This window comes from Entelurus aequoreus, linkage group LG08, assembly GCF_033978785.1.
Source record: "Entelurus aequoreus isolate RoL-2023_Sb linkage group LG08, RoL_Eaeq_v1.1, whole genome shotgun sequence".
Classification (NCBI taxonomy): domain Eukaryota; kingdom Metazoa; phylum Chordata; class Actinopteri; order Syngnathiformes; family Syngnathidae; genus Entelurus; species Entelurus aequoreus.
Window position 1 is genome coordinate 23,774,276 of NC_084738.1, and position 16,349 is coordinate 23,790,624.

Genomic DNA, 16,349 nt, shown 5'->3' on the forward strand with positions numbered 1-16,349 from the left:
AGAGCGTTCAGGGGTTCTGGAATAGACCAGGCTGTTGTGGGCCTGCATCTGCTGTATAACTAACTCCTCCAGGTTGCTGACATGCCAGAGAATTCATGGACAAGAGTTACTGTACTATGCAGCCTGTGGAAGCATGAGATATGAATATAAAACACACAAGGTAAATTAAAAGAGGCTGGAAATGATTGCTTGCCTAAGAAAAAAAAAACTTAAATATTTAATGCAATAAAAAGGCAAGACGTTAATGATTTAAACATTTACTCTCTATTCACTTTATACTTGCGGCATTTAATGATCTTGAGTGGACAAAATTGCATTTTTAAATGTATAAATCTCAGGGGAGCGCATCTGTCTTTAGGTAATTAAAAAGGACAGCAATTTTTTTTGTTTTTATATACAGTATAGGCCAAAAGCTTGGACACACCTTCTCCTCAACCAACGCGTTTTCTTTATTTTCATGACTATGTACATTCTAGATTGTCACCGAAGGCATCAAAACTATGAATGAACACATGTGGAGTTATGTACTCAACAAAAAAAGGTGAAATAACTAAAAACATGTTTTATATTCTAGTTTCTTCATAATAGCCACCATTTGCTCTGATTACTGCTTTGCACACTCTTGGCATTCTCTAGTTGAGCTTTAAGCACACCTGTGAAGTGAAAACCATTTCAGGTGACTACCTCTTGAAGCTCATCGAGAGAATGCCAAGAGTGTGCGAAAAAGTAATTAGAGCAAAGGGTGGCTATTTAGAAGAAACTTGAATATAAAACATGTTTTCAGTTATTTCACCTTCTTTTGTTAAAGTACATAACTCCACGTGTTCATTCATAGTTTTGATGCCTTCAGTGACAATCTACAATGTAAATAGTCATGAAAATAAAGAAAATGCATTGAATGAGAAGGTGTGTCCAAACTTTTGGCCTGTACTGTATATTTTGCAATTAAGGAAGGTAAACACTTTCGAGGTAATACATTTGAATCACGTTCCACAAAACATTGACTACATTATGGGCCTGATTTACTTAGATCCAAATACCTCACGCTAAAAATCATGTACTAAGACTGCGTGTGCAATTGGAAAGTGGTGCAGACCGTCTTGTTTAAATGGGGATTTTGCATGTACTATATGGGACATAACCACAGAGACACTCTGATTTACTCTACAATCATCTTATCATGTTCCTACCTGTGGCATTTTGCTGTGTTTTCAAACAAGCAGGAGACTGCTTTTACTCAAGATGCAAAAAATGCATACTTCAAGAAGATTTTATTATATAGGATAAGATATAGTCTATGTGAAAAAATTAACATCATAAAAAAAATATTAAATGATGCCAAAATGCATCAATTTAATTTGTTTTGATCAGCCTCTTAAGTCATATAGCAGTTAGTAAATTATAAAAGGATGTTGCTGAGTAAACGATGAGTCTAATATTTTTTTTTTATTTCTGACTATCTAAAAATGTTGAAAGATACACGTAAGACAGAAGATTCTCTGTCCATTGTGTGTTTTTGCAACACGAATACTCTTCTCTCACAGCTGTGTCAGTTTGTGCGTCCTTTTCAAGCGTGCAAAACAAAGCATTAATTAGTGCTCCATAAAAAACGGTGAGGAGTGTTGATGAATCACGTTGCGGGTGCTGTATAATATATTTGCATTTCCACCTGCCAGTATTGTGGGCGGTTTGATGATCGTCATATATTTTGCATTGTAATGAAGACAGAGACACAAAATGGATTGCACGCCTTATTCTACTCACTTAACAGACGCAATTTACTTTGCACATGTTTAGTAGATCAGCTTTGCGTGTGCTATCATGTTTGCACATGCTTTAGTACAGGCAAAGCTTTAGTAGATCAGGCCCTATGTGTTTTAAAATTACAGTTTGAGATTTGAGCAACAGAGCTGGGATAGGCTCCTGCACCTCCCGCGACCCCGAGGGGGACAAGTCTGTAGCTAGTCAGTATGTCAGCGCAGAGAACAGTAGACTTCCCCAGTTGAACAAAGTTTATGGTCAAAATTTGTTTCACCAGAGTTTGGAGACTATATGCCTGAAAGTAAAAAGGTGTTGTTTTATGTCTATTTTGTTACATTAAAATCTCATCTCCTAAACGTTTGTACAAGTTTAAAACTAATGCAAAGCTAATTATCGTTAGCGTGTCAATGAGCTTGTCCATTGCATGATAGCTTTAAGCTAGCGGCATTAGAGCAAACGTTTATCCTGTATGTTGCATTGCTTTTTTCAGTTTATACCAAGCTGTATTGTCGATTTAACATGATTTTTACATGTACGTGTACTTGATGTGTATATTCATATACTTCCCTTTGTGTGCTTAGTTTTACATCAACTTCATTGTGAAGACTATCAATAAACAACCTCAAGTTGGAAGTGTTTTCATCTTTAATCTGAAGGACTGTTAAACTATCTGCCCAACTAAATTCCAACTTTCAAGGAGGGCAGTATATTATATTAAAATAAACAAGGGGTGTACAAAGTGCAGCCGGTCTTATGTTGTAGCAATAAAATAAAACATTTTTAAATACATACAACAATAAAATGTTACTAGAAAAATATATGTTAATGCTAATAACTAATAACACATATTTGTCTTTAAATATATGTATATTTTTTTTAGCCATTTAAAAAAAAAAAGTCATATAGCCATCCATCCATCCATTTTCTACAGCTTGTTTCTCTCGGGGTCGCCAATTATACAGAATATACGACGATGGCATATTGACGCTTATGCGTAACTTTCTTCCATGCTGCCACAGATAGATGTGTATATTTCCCAAGAGCTGTTTTGTGACGTTATTACATTTGTGATGAGAGATAGTGTGCAAGTTTGTTTGGTGCATAACCTTAAGCTAAATAATGCTATAGCGTCACATGCTATCTAAGCTGTTATGTCGGAGTATTTCAATAATAAGCCTCGTATGGAGATTGTTTGCTAAATGCTTATTGTAGCTTTGATTTCATGATACTGTTTGTGTGCAAAATTAGATGGATGGTGTCACTTACAATTGTTTTACGAATAATGTCATGTTGTTGCAGAACAGTTTGCACCGCCAAAGGGAAAAAAACTGCCGTGCTCTTTAACTTGGACACACCCATCTATACACACTTTACACTAGTTAATCCCTTCTCCAGGAACACATCTCGCCCTTTTGAGAATTTTTTAACTGAAATCATGCAATAATAATTTTGTTTTAGTGCAGTTCAGACTAACAGCAACTTCAAAAATGTATTCATGTAATGGCGAACAAGGTCCAATTTAAATACAGTATATAAGATAAAAGTGTGCTACAGTATCTTTTAGTTTTACTATTCTTACTTTACTATGTTTGAAAATTAAAATACTATCCTTAAAACCTGTAACTCCAGCCTATTTACAATGTCTCTTGCAAATAAATGCAAGAGACATTGTAAAGAGACAAATATGGTGTGTCATATTTTAGCTTAGTTTGCATTTTCATTCTATTTAGAACTGTTATTAAATTGGCAGTATGTTTAATATAAACTAAACTAAATATAACTAAACCTGTCATGTCATTTATTTTTCTGTTCATACAGTACAATGAAAATGGGCATATTTTAAGATATAGTTGCCAATGGTGATTAATCACAATACATTAATTTGTGATTATTTTGATGAAAATGTAATTTGATAAAACTGTACTAAATATTACTTAAGACAATCATATTGGTTGAGCTTAGTAAGAAATGTATCGTGAGTCAGAGCAACAGGGAGAAAAAAACAGATTCTGTTTAAAAATGAATATTACGGCCTCAAACGCTGATAAAATAGCTGTAATAATTAATATAAACGGCTTAAATCTTTCCAAAAAAAACATGGAATTAACTGTAAAATGCATGTAATATTATAATTTGTGGGTACCTAAATTATTTTGTTCATGCTGGACAAAATAAATACAATAGATTATATGTAAATAATTTTCAATAATAGTAGTTGAGACTCAGAGGGAGTAGTCGACTCACCGTAAACATGAAAAATGTGTAGAAGATGAGCGCCATGGCCGAGAAGGACTGAATGGAGGACATCATGTTCCTCTGCAGGCTCAGAGGAAGGACGATGAACAAAGACACGGCGATCAGCAGGATCACACGAAAACTGCCAGTCACCTTTAAAAACAAATAATAGGGATTTATTAATGAACTTCTTGTTTTACCTCAATTCTGGTGCGGAGATGTTTATAAAAAGAGGTCTCTGACCTGCAAACCCAACAGCGTAGCAAAGAAATTTGAGCCCAAATCCGCAATGACCACATAGAAGGCAATACAGGTTCCCAACATCAACCCAATCATACTGCAATGACAGTGAGGCACATGATAAATAGCATCATTGTGGGTAAATATTATAGATTGGGTGTACATATTGACACGTGCCTGGTTTCCACCAGAGTTTTTCCAGGTTTGCCATAAGCGTGGAAAGCTGCAAAGACAGGAATGACTGTTAGCGTGTGAACTGTGATTGAGTGTGCAAAGTAACATGTTTAAAAATATCTGTTTTGATAACAGTCGTCAAAACAAAGCAAGCGTTGCACTAAAACACACACTAGAGTTTCACTGTGTGCACTAAACAGCCTAAACATCTAATTGCATACATTTGCTGATGTTACCATGGTTTTTAGCAACTATACATTATCCTTATTGTCTGTGAAGTCACCTAGTCTTTTTTTTAAGAAAGTATCTCACCCAAGCCAGCGTAGGTTCTTCGTTTGGTGTTGCTAGCGGTGTGAACCAGAAACATGCACGACTTGTGGGTCATCCAGGAGCAAAGGAACAACAAGAGAGTTCCCAGCACGATCCCACACTGAAAAAAACAGAGGACAAGTTAGAGAACAAGGATGCATCAATCTTGAAATATTTTATGGAGTAAATGACATTCCTGATGATATACTATATATGTATATTAGCCACCTGTAATAGAAAATACATAAGCCTGCAATACAGCGACATATCATTGCCATTACATTTACCTTTTTATGTTCTCCATGGAACTTGCATTTTACTCTTCTACTCACACACAACAGAGAAGCAATGAGGCAGGAAATTAAGACCAACTACTCCCTTACTTTAAATGACAATTTGCACCGTTCCTTTTGCTCTGTTTTCCACATGGACTGTTTGTTTAGTAGATGTTGGCTTTTGATCAAAACCTGTTTCTGTGGCCTTTCAGATTTTGGTTATGGCATTAGTTTATTTCGAACATGCATATAGCAGGCATGTGATTTGAACTTAATGAAAAAGACTGAAAATAAACCAGAGGTCTGGGGTGTACAAAGGGGGCAACCCCCCGAAGTTCCTGGTTTCTCAGCAATTGAACATGCAAAAATTTGCAAAAAAGCACCATTTAAAGATGTTTTAGTGTTTAAAGAATTGAAAAATTATCAACAGAGTTTACATAAACACATACATACCCCATTCATCCAAATGAATCACTGTCTGTTTCAGTCACTATGTTATTTAGTCACTACAGTAATTACAAATTGTGTTCACATCCACAGGAAATGGGTTAGCCTACTCTATACAGTATATACAACCTTACTAGTGTTCACTTCACAGCCACAGATGGTTCATCTAGTTATTTACACATTACTTTGGTTCATTCACACATTACTTTGGCATTTTTGCTTTGATGGCTCTGACAATTAACCCTAGTGTGTGAATGTGAGTGTGAATGTTGTCGGTCTCTCTGTGTTGGCCCTGCGATGAGGTGGCGACTTGTCCAGGGTGTACCCCGCCTTCCGTCCGAATGCAGCTGAGATAGGCTGCAGCACCCCCGCGACCCCAAATGGGACAAGCGGTAGAAAATGGATGGATGGATGGGCTCTGACATGAGCGTTCCAGGCAAATTTCTGAGCAGCTTGTATTTTTCTTTTTGTTTTTGCTTTAGTGGATTCTGCCTTGGATTTTATAGCCAATTTCTGTCTCTTCGACTCCCTCTCCATTTCTAACTGCTCCAAATGCAAAAATCATAAAGAGTACAAACAGTGTTTATTATATTACCTAACTTCCTTTATCTGAATAGCCATTTGTGATTTATAGCATTAAATAACAAATATATTGCAGTCATGTTGTTTATGTTTCAAAATGATTAAACAATGTCAAAATATAGAGAGTAGAAATAATGAACAAAATGTCAGCTACTGTCTTGTTCTAGCATTTAGCAAAAGTCATCACATGTCTGCCACAATCATGTGTGTTCTTAAATGTGTATTCTACGTCTTCCATGGCGAGAGCAGTTTTGATTTGGGCTTACATAGTAAACAACTAAAATGAATGTGTTGGGCATTGTTCTATCCAGATTCATACATTTGTCCAAATGTGGCCAAGCAGACGCATTGTGGGTTTCCTGGACGTCGTCTACATAACTAAAAGAAAAATCTAAGGAAGAGAACCCCTTCGCCATCTTCCACTGGTTTTTTAATATATAAATCGCCCGCTTGAATATTCCCTCTTCTCTTCTCCGACTCTCCGGATTTCCGACTATAGACGGGAAAATCACATGCCTGATATAGTGACAATATGGTACATAACATATTTACAGTTTCTCATTACAACATGTCCAAAAAAAAGAGTAAGAGGAATCAGAACTTTTTCAATCTGACCCCTTTTCCGTTTCATAGCAATTTTGAACACATTTGTTCATTTTCTGTGCTCAATCGATCAACAATTGAAAGATGACTTACATTACGAGTTAAAAATATCCTGTTGGTGTTCACTGTCTGCCCTATGTTGTTTATGTTTAAGAAATCCTCCACTGATTACAATGTTGACAGGCTAAACTTGGTACTTTATTAGGCAAATATACACTCATGGACGCACGGTGCAAAGATTAAATATAATTGAGATTCAAAGACAGAAACACACTTTAAGGTCCCACATTGTACTATTGTTCAAGTCACAGACATCCCACAGTAGTGTATTTAAAGTGTGTTGGCCGAAATGTAGCCTTGATGCTTAAGTTCAGGTAGTTAAAAGTGCTTAAAGTAAACACTACTAAGACCATTCTTCGAATACTTTGTTTCGTTTTTACACAAAAAGCCCTCTTGTATCAAATAACTTATTCCCTGGGGTACATTTTTGTTTGTAAACAATGTAACAACTACACTAACATAACAATATAAACCACACAACAAAAACTAAGTAAATACAGACTTACCTCAGTAGTATTGATCCAATCATCCAATATTGATTTAGTATCAATGCTATCATTATTCGAATTGATCTGTGCACCCCTAATTTATACTGTAACCTGCACTTGTCAAACATAATAGATGGTCAATCAATCAAACTTTATCTATATAGCACTTTTAATGCACAGGCAAGTTGCAGCACAAAGTGCTGGTGGTTCTTAACAGGGTTACGTTGCAATCCCTCATCAGATCACGCTTCGGAATTTGTGGCTTCACTATATTACCATTTTTCTAAACATACAATATGTATTGTTGGCCTTAAACAAGCATTTTTCAAGCATAAAATGGTTAAATGAACTAAAAATAGCAATACTACAGTAGTATTGGCCACTGGATGAGAACAGACAATCAGAGCACTTTGTTCAGTATCGTGGCCACTGATTGGTTCTGCCTCAAGCAACACTACTGCAGTATATTAGATTAAACCAGCTCCCCCTTAAGGGCCACCAAAAATATATATCTTTCAGCTGTGTTCCGTATAGGCTGCAGCGATACTCTGTTGTAATACGCTGTACCGCCACTTGTAGCAGTATTGATCATCTACAAACAGAAGAAGTATAGCGCTAAAGTCAGAGAAGTTTCTTGAGCGCAGCAATTATGACCAAAGTGACAAAGCTGTATTTTCATTTGCATGTATACTTACATTTTATTGACAGTTCATGTAAGACACACACACAAACATACACTACCGTTCAAAAGTTTGGGGTCACCCAAACAATTTTGTGGAATAGCCTAAATTTCTAAGAACAAGAATACACTGTCGAGTTTCAGATGAAAGTTCTCTTTTTCTGGCCATTTTGAGCGTTTAATTGACCCCACAAATGTGATGCTCCAAAAACTCAATCTGCTCAAAGGAAGGTCAGTTTTGTAGCTTATGTAACGAGCTAAACTGTTTTCAGATGTGTGAACATGATTGCACAAGGGTTTTCTAATCATCAATTAGCCTTCTGAGCCAATGAGCAAACACATTGTACCATTAGAACACTGGAGTGATAGTTGCTGGAAATGGGCCTCTATACACCTATGTAGATATTGCACCAAAAACCAGACATTTGCAGCTAGAATAGTCATTTACCACATTAGCAATGTATAGAGTGTATTTCTTTAAAGTTAAGACTAGTTTAAAGTTATCTTCATTGAAAAGTACAGTGCTTTTCCTTCAAAAATAAGGACATTTCAATGTGACCCCAAACTTTTGAACGGTAGTGTATATACACACATTTTAATTTTCCTGAGGGAACTCTCCTGAAGGAATCAATAAAGTACTATCTATCTATCTATCTATCTATCTATCTATCTATCTATATATTTTTTCAACACTTTTTATGAGTCCCTTCTTTTGCAGTATATTTGATTAGTATTTATTTTTGTAATCAGCCTCACCTAAACCTAATGATAACACCAAGGTTAAAAAGATTAAGAACCTCTGGATTAAACAAGTGTAAAAGTTAAAGTTAAAGTTACAGTTTCAATGATTGTCACACACACACTGGGTGTGGTGAAATTTGTCCTCTGCATTTGACCCATCCCCTTGTTCACCCCCTGGAGGGTGAGGGAGCAGTGAGCAGCAGTGTGGGCCGCGCTCGGGAATCATTTAGTGATTTAACCCCCAATTCCAACCCTTGATGCTGAGTGCCAAGCAGGGAGGCAATGGGTCCAATTTTTTTGTAGTCTTTGGTATGACTAAAAGGGGACTATGTGAGTGTTATTTCACATGATTCAATTTATAATCAGTAATTCTTACTTCACGGAAATTAGTTTACCACGGTCACCGATAAAAGAGGGATTATTGTATTTGTAGGTATTTGTTTTCCTGATTTTTAGGCCTATTTAGTAGAGGTGTCCGATAATATCGGGCTGCCGATATTATCGGCCGATAAATGCTTTAAAATGTAATATCGGGTATTATTGGTATCGGTTCGGAAATGATCGGTATCGGTTTCAAAAAGTAAAATTTATTACTTTTTAAAACGCAGCTGGCCGCTGTACGTAGTGGTACACGGACGTAGGGAGAAGTACAGAGCGCCAATAAACCTTAAAGGCACTGCCTTTGCGTGCCAGTCCAATCACATAGTACCTACGGCTTTTCACACACACACAAGTGAATGCCAGCATACTTGGTCAATAGCCATACAGGTCACACTGAGGGTTGCCGTATAAACAACTTTAACACTGTTACAAATATGCGCTACACTGTGAACCCACACCAAACAAGAATGACAAACACATTTCGGGAGAACATCCGCACCGTAACACAACATAAACACAACAGAACAAATACCCAGAACCCCTTGCAGCACTAACTCTTCCGGGACGCTACAATACACCCCCCCCCCCCCACTACCCCCTACCAAAAACCCCGCCCACCTCAACCTCCTCATGCTCTCTCAGGGGGAGCATGTCCCAAATTCCAAGCTGCTCTTTTAAGGCATGTTAAAAAAAAAAAAGTACTTTGTGACTTCAATAATAAATATGGCAATGCCATGTTGGCATTTTTTTCCATAACTTGAGTTGATTTATTTTGGAAAACCATGTTACATTGTGGCAGCACGGTGGCAGAGGGGTTAGTGCATCTGCCTCACAATACGAAGGTCCTGAGTAGTCGTGAGTTCAATCCCGGCCTCGGGATCTTTCTGTGTGGAGTTTGCATGTTCTCCCCGTGACTGCGTGGGTTCCCTCCGGGTACTCCGGCTTCCTCCCACCTCCAAAGACATGCACCTGGGGATAGGTTGATTGGCAACACTAAATTGGCCCTAGTGTGTGAATGTGAGTGTGAATGTTGTCTGTCTATCTGTGTTGGCCCTGCGATGAGGTGGCGCCCCGCCTTCCGCCCGATTGTAGCTGAGATAGGCTCCAGCGCCCCCCGCAACCCCGAAGGGAATAAGCGGTAGAAAATGGATGGATGGATGGATGTTACATTGTTTAATGCATCCAGTGGGGCATCACAACAAAATTAGGCATAATATGTGTTAATTCCACGAATGTATATATCGGTATCGGTTGATATTGGAATCTGTAATTAAGAGTTGGACAATTTCAGAATATCTGCAAAAAGGCCATTATTGGACATCTCTACTATTTAGTGAAACTACATATTTCCATTACCTGTTGTCCTGATAATTAAGCCTATTATTTGACCCTTGTGAAACGCCATGTATTCCACCAGCCCCGGGACATGTTTTTAAACATAATTCATTAACTTTCTGCCAAGTCAAACAGTACTAATCACTGTAGTTAGTAAATATGCAACAGGGTATTCACTCATCTAAATCACAACACATAAACCACTCATACATTAATACAAAATATTAACTACAGCTATTGCATTGTCAAAGAAGCATTTAATTCCAGACTGACAAAAACTAGAACTAGACATTCAAATTTGAGACGTCTCGGCGGCGCGCACGTTGCCCTCCAAGAACGCGCACGCCGGCCGGTGACTCACCTGTTTGAAGCAGAAGGGCATGGTGAGCACGCTAACGCCGACAATGCTGTTCACCACGTTCATGATGAGACCCCAGTTGGACGCCGTCATCTTTGAACAGTCGAGCGACTCGTCGTTCCTCCCGGTATGCAAATGTAAAACAGCCAAAAAAAGTCACGGGGGTGCTACAAAGTTTAAATGTCACCGTCTAATCCCTGGGCCAAAACCGGGGGTTCGTCTAATTTCTCGGGTTCCACAACTCCTTCACCTATACGTGACGTGGCGCTGTGGGGAAAATACACACACACACGACATCATTAAAATACGTTTTTCTCCTATTACACTGACGTGTACCCCGACATATAAAATAGTTAAGGTATTAAAGCGTGAAGTCACATCTTTACCTTTTCGTTTGTAGTTTCAACAACGCGCAACGCCGCGTCGCCTGTTTATTATGTAAGCATCGGCGACGTCGTGTCATTCGTCAGTCAGGTCATTTATGGCTAAATTATCATGAAAAAAATAAATACATATAAAAGCGCGTAATCCACAGGTGAACAAATACTCCGTTTTCAACGTTCGATCAAATGTGAGCTGTCTGTTTCCCCCCCTTGCGCTCGTAACCAGGAAGTGATTGTAGTCGAGGAAGGGTACAAAGACAACACGGCCTGTAGGTTTCAGTGCCTTGGAAACACCGCGGATGCCCCCTAGCGGTCATGCAGTGGTTGCACATTTGGTGCCATTAGTCTTACTAATTAGATTGCACAGTGAAGTACATATTCCGTACAATTGACCACTAAATGGTAACACCCGAATAAGTTTTTCAACTTGTTTAAGTCGGGGTCCACTTAAATTGATTCATGATACAGATATATACTATCAGATATCTACTATCATCATAATACAGTCATCACACAAGATAATCAGAGTATATACGTTGAATTATTTACAATCCGGGGTGTGGGATGTGGAGGGGGGTTAGGTTTGGTTGTTATCATCACTTCAGTCATCAACAATTGAGAACAGAGAAATGGACATTGAAACAGTGTAGGTCTGACTTGGTGGGATATGTACAGCAAGTAGTGGACATAGAGAGAGAGAGATCAGAAAGCATAAGAAAAAGTATCTACATTTGATTATTTACATTTGATTATTTACAATCTGGGGAGGGTGTTAGTTTAGGGTTGAAGTTGCCTGGAGGTGTACTTTTATTGCGGTTTTAAAGGAGGATGGAGATGCCCTTTCTTTTACACCTGTTGGGAGCACATTCCACATTGATGTGGCATAAAAAGAGAATGAGTTAAGACCTTTGTTAGATCGGAATCTGGGTTTAACATGGTTAGTGGAGCTCCCCCTGGTGTTGTGGTTATGGCGGTCATTTACGTTAAGGAAGTAGTTTGACATGTACTTGTTGTTGGATAATGCAGGGGTCCCGGGTCCCCAACCTTTTTTTGCACTAGGGACCGGTTTAATGTACCGGTAGGCATTATTTTTCAGGGACCGGCCTTCCACGTGTGGCAGATAAATCCATGTATAGCAAATAAGTGCATGAAAAATGAATACATGAACAAACTCACCATAACGTTGAATTAGTGGGAGCCCCTGGCCTTTTCTTTTTGTTTTGTACTCATTTTTGCTAGTAATAGGCTTTTTTTTGGCTTTAGTATCTGATGGGTTATAGGCGATACATCACATTCAAGGACAAGAGCATGGATATATAAAAAAGCTACACATACTTGCCATTAGTTACAATTGATTCCCGTCTATTTCCTTTCTAAAAGTTATGTGTTCATATTTTGTGCAATAATTCATATGTAAATACACTCTTAACTTTTTTTGCTCCAATTGTCCATGCGTAAATACAAGTGTTATTGCTAACTACTTGTGTAATAGGACTGTGTGCACTTTAATTTACCAGGCCAAAGGAAATGTGCATTTTCTTCCTTCAGCACAACTATTATATGCAACAATTTAGCACTTCTCCATCTTTAACTACTATGGTCACTTTGTTCCTGATCTGCCCCGATCTTCGGTCATCAACTTGCCACGGACTGCAGATGGAACCTAGCTTTTGGCTACGATTTGGCACCTTTACATGTTTATTAATGTGCATTGTCCCATGAAAGAAAGATGTAACAAATCTAGCAAATGGCGACTTCCTGTCAGGAGTTTTATAATACATCTATGAACAAGCTAATTGGTGTGTATGTTGGGACTGATGAAAGTTAATTAGGAGAAAATGCAGCCGTTTATAAATTATTCATTGTCTATGTGTGGCCCGGTAGCAAATGCGTCACGGACCGGTGGTTGGGGACCACTGTTCTAATAGCTGGAATGAAATGCCATCCACCCAGTGCCGGCCCAAGCCTCCATGGGGCCCTAAGCAAAATTTGATTTTGGGGCCCTCTATTTTTGCCAATAATACTGATTGTTGATCATTCACACACCTACTATAAACTCATTGCGGCTCTGGCAGTGTTGTTTACATTATCCTATTGTCAGCCTGGTATGTCTTTACAAATGACATGTCATTTATAAAGATATGGGGGTGGCCCAGTTAAGAACATAAATAATACTAATGAATGAACGAATGATGTCCAGAGTGCCACATATGGTTCTTAATCTTAAAATGTAGAAAACATTCAGCTACAAGAGTGGCCTGGGGTTGAACAGTCCAAGTGATAAAGCTTTGTATTTACAGTAAAAGTGTCATCTTGTCTCATCAGTCTTGTACATATTAGTCTTTAATTACTATTTTATATTTTTAGTTAATTGTTCATATTTAATGTTTACTTTGTACAAAGAGAGCGCAGTCTACTGAAGTTAAATTCCATGTGTGTTAAACATAACTGGACAATAAAGCTGATTCTGATTCACTTTATTATTGCACCTATGTTGACCCAATCCCGCTGTCCCTCGGCTGCCAGTTTTAAGGACTTTTTGGAAAATAATTTGCAGCAAAAGCAATAGACTGCATCTTTACTTCTTGAATAAGTCAGCCAGTTACGCTTGACTTTTTCCCCATTGACTAGCTGTCTGTAGGTATAATGATAATGAAAACTTCGGCCATCATGCCGTTTGGGGAATGAAAAGTTCTCCTTGATAGACAGTGGTCCTCTGATCACCTGCTCAGTCCTGTCTGAATCTGAGAGGAAAGAATGCCACTCAGCTGGGTCAACTGGCAGAGCTGATGATGGTCCATGGTGTGAAGGGGACGTTGTGGTGGAAGTTGCTGAGGAAGTGACCAAAGAAAGACAATGACTAAAAAAGGACCTATAAGGTCATTAAATTGCACTGTTGGACATAATTATTAATCTCAGAATGTTCTGCAGTACAATGAGCAATTATAAAGGGTGTTTTGCAGTTAACTTACTAGATAAATCAGCTGTGGTTTCAGACATGGAGGGGACAGTGGGCACAGAGGATGGAGGTGTGTGAGAGAGCACTGTAGAGGATGGAGATGGACCTAAGATGAAATACATACATACATATAGGCACACATATTAATGAGATACTTTGACTATATTAATTTCCCTTCAGGTGTAATGTTTATTCTAAGAAATTAAATGTATACTGTATGGTGACAGTCTTTTCCTCACCTGATTCATCACTCACAGTTGAGCCTGAGGATGTGGACTGGCTCTGGGCTGATTCTGTGCCTCCAAAGTATTTTAACAATGCTCCTGGGGAAGTTTCACATAACTTATGAGTTGATGTAAAAAAGAATGTTTATTTTACTCACATAAATTACCGTGCTCTGCTGCAAACAATTTGTGCAAACAACATATCTCACTAGTAACCTGATGCTAAAAACATATTGCTAGCACCGCGCGAGCTAGCTAACGTCACCTAGCTAAAGCTAATTACAGCTACAAATCTCGTTGATAAACTTTTTATTACCAAGTCATGCAAACATACCTTTATCGTGGCATTTTTTTCTCCTCTTCCACTTTCTTCTTCCTTTTTTCTGCACCTGAAGGATATGTCCTTTTTTGTGACATTGTTTTGCCTCTATCTGCGCTTTTGATGCCCAGTGCGCACTGGCATTGCACGGCAGGCGGCAAACGTCACAGGTGCAGTAGAGGCAGCTTAAAGAGAGGCAGGAAGAATCACTAGGCCTAGATCAGCAGCAGCACTCTGTTGACCTAAAATTGTGTTTTTGTACAATAATATATCTTTGATCATTTAGAAATCATCAGTCAGACGTACATGCAAAAAATAAAAATGAGAATTTTTTTGTTAATTGCTTTTGGGGGCCCCCTGGTGGCCGCGGGGCCCTAAGCAAGCGCTTAGTACGCTTATGCCTTGGGCCGGCTCTGCATCCACCCATCCATTGTTATATATTTAATACCTACTTGTCTAGTCCTGCCTGTCTTATTTGCATGGTCCTTTTTAGAACCGAACCAGAGAGTTTCTACTTATTTGTCTTCCAATATTTTAGCCTTAAATTGACCCCAAAAGGAATAAGCGGTAGAAAATGGATGGACGGATGTTTTGATCTGATACCCTGAGATGCAGATGTCAGGATTGAGAGCTGCCCTGCCAGAGACACTATCTCCTGAACTTCCCAGTTGGTTTAATTTAGCTAACTGTTTTTCTTCCACATCATCAAATGTTTTGAGTATTTATTTTTCTTTCTTGCTGCCAATTGTCATTGTGTAACCCATTTAAATGTATCCATCGACCTCTGGCCAGATTGTAAACAAATGGAATGAGCTACTCCAAATGATTAAAACGTTAAATCTTCATCAGTTTTGAACAGTCACTGTAGTTAATATACAAAGCATAAGACACTTTCATAGAATCTATACTTTTGATAATTAGTTAGTGCTTTTTGTTGTTAGGGAATTTTTTTAACTATTCTATTCTTTCTTCTGGTCTACTTTCTCCACCACTGATTGGCTTTGAAATCATAACAGCACTAATGTATATACATGAATCTTGTTTTTCCAGTCTTTAGATTCCGTTCAGGAAAGGGAAATAAGGGGGGGATGCAGACGCTATGGTGTGAGAGAGGGAGAATAAACAAAATACTTTGGTGCTGTCAGGAAAAAAAACATTCAACAATTCCAGTTTCTTAATACTTGAAAAGGTTTGATGCCCTCCCTGATAGAAGACTATATTGTCTTGTTTGCTCAGGAAATAGAAGTATTGAGTTGGGAGGGTTAACCTGGGAGCTGCGTTGTGCTGTCCCTTTTGGAATAAATGCTATTCAGATATTATATCTCACATATGTTGATATTTAAAATGCACAAATGTGTTCAGTAACCTATCCATCCATCTATTTTCTCTCCTTTGGTGTCGCGGGGGGTGCGTAGCCTATCTCAACTGCATTCGGGCGGAAGGCGGGGTACACCCTGGACAAATCGCCACCTCATTGCAGTCCACCTCATTGCAGTCCACCTCATTGCAGGGCCAACACAGATAGACAGACAACATTCACACTCACATTCATACACTAGGGCCAATTTAGTGTTGCCAATCAACCAGGTGCATGTCTTCGGAGGTGGGAGGAAGCTGGAATACCCGGAGGGAACTCACAAAATCACGGGGAGAACATGCAAACTCCACACAGAAAGACCACGAGCCCGGGATCGAAACCAGGACCTTCGTATTTGTATTGTGTTCAGTAACCAAAAACCAAAAATCTTTAAAGGGGTCATATTATGATTTTCTTTCTACATTTAAAACACTTCCTC

General features: G+C 38.5%; 2 protein-coding genes and 1 long non-coding RNA gene across 9 annotated transcripts in view; 1 reads left to right on the forward strand and 2 right to left on the reverse strand.

The window, feature by feature from the left end:
* Nucleotides 1–11,294, reverse strand: part of slc38a10 (solute carrier family 38 member 10) — a 36,423-nt gene extending 25,129 nt beyond the window's left edge. For all 4 annotated transcript variants that reach the window (XM_062056045.1, XM_062056047.1, XM_062056046.1 and 1 more), the window contains exons 1-6: nucleotides 11,055–11,294; nucleotides 10,672–10,935; nucleotides 4,723–4,840; nucleotides 4,414–4,459; nucleotides 4,240–4,333; nucleotides 4,006–4,149 (exon numbers count right to left, since the gene is read on the reverse strand). In XM_062056045.1, the coding sequence (XP_061912029.1) occupies nucleotides 4,006–4,149; nucleotides 4,240–4,333; nucleotides 4,414–4,459; nucleotides 4,723–4,840; nucleotides 10,672–10,761 (492 nt within the window). In that variant the 5' untranslated portion in view covers nucleotides 10,762–10,935; nucleotides 11,055–11,294. The remainder of the gene's footprint in view (nucleotides 1–4,005; nucleotides 4,150–4,239; nucleotides 4,334–4,413; nucleotides 4,460–4,722; nucleotides 4,841–10,671; nucleotides 10,936–11,054) is intronic.
* The window catches only part of bahcc1b (BAH domain and coiled-coil containing 1b), a 209,877-nt gene that overhangs the window by 4,663 nt on the left and 188,865 nt on the right, over nucleotides 1–16,349 (forward strand). For 3 of the 4 annotated variants that reach the window (XM_062056039.1, XM_062056043.1, XM_062056040.1), the window contains exon 1: nucleotides 10,652–10,795. The exons of the other annotated variant lie outside the window; for it this stretch is intronic. The gene's annotated coding sequence lies outside the window, so the exon portion shown is untranslated. Of the gene's footprint in view, nucleotides 1–10,651; nucleotides 10,796–16,349 lie in introns of those variants that run through there. 4 annotated transcript variants of the gene reach the window in all.
* Nucleotides 13,785–14,335, reverse strand: LOC133655675 (uncharacterized). Its single transcript, XR_009827026.1, has 3 exons — nucleotides 14,250–14,335; nucleotides 14,024–14,116; nucleotides 13,785–13,882 (listed from the first exon to the last, which is right to left on the reverse strand). It is a non-coding gene; the product is annotated as an uncharacterized LOC133655675 (long non-coding RNA).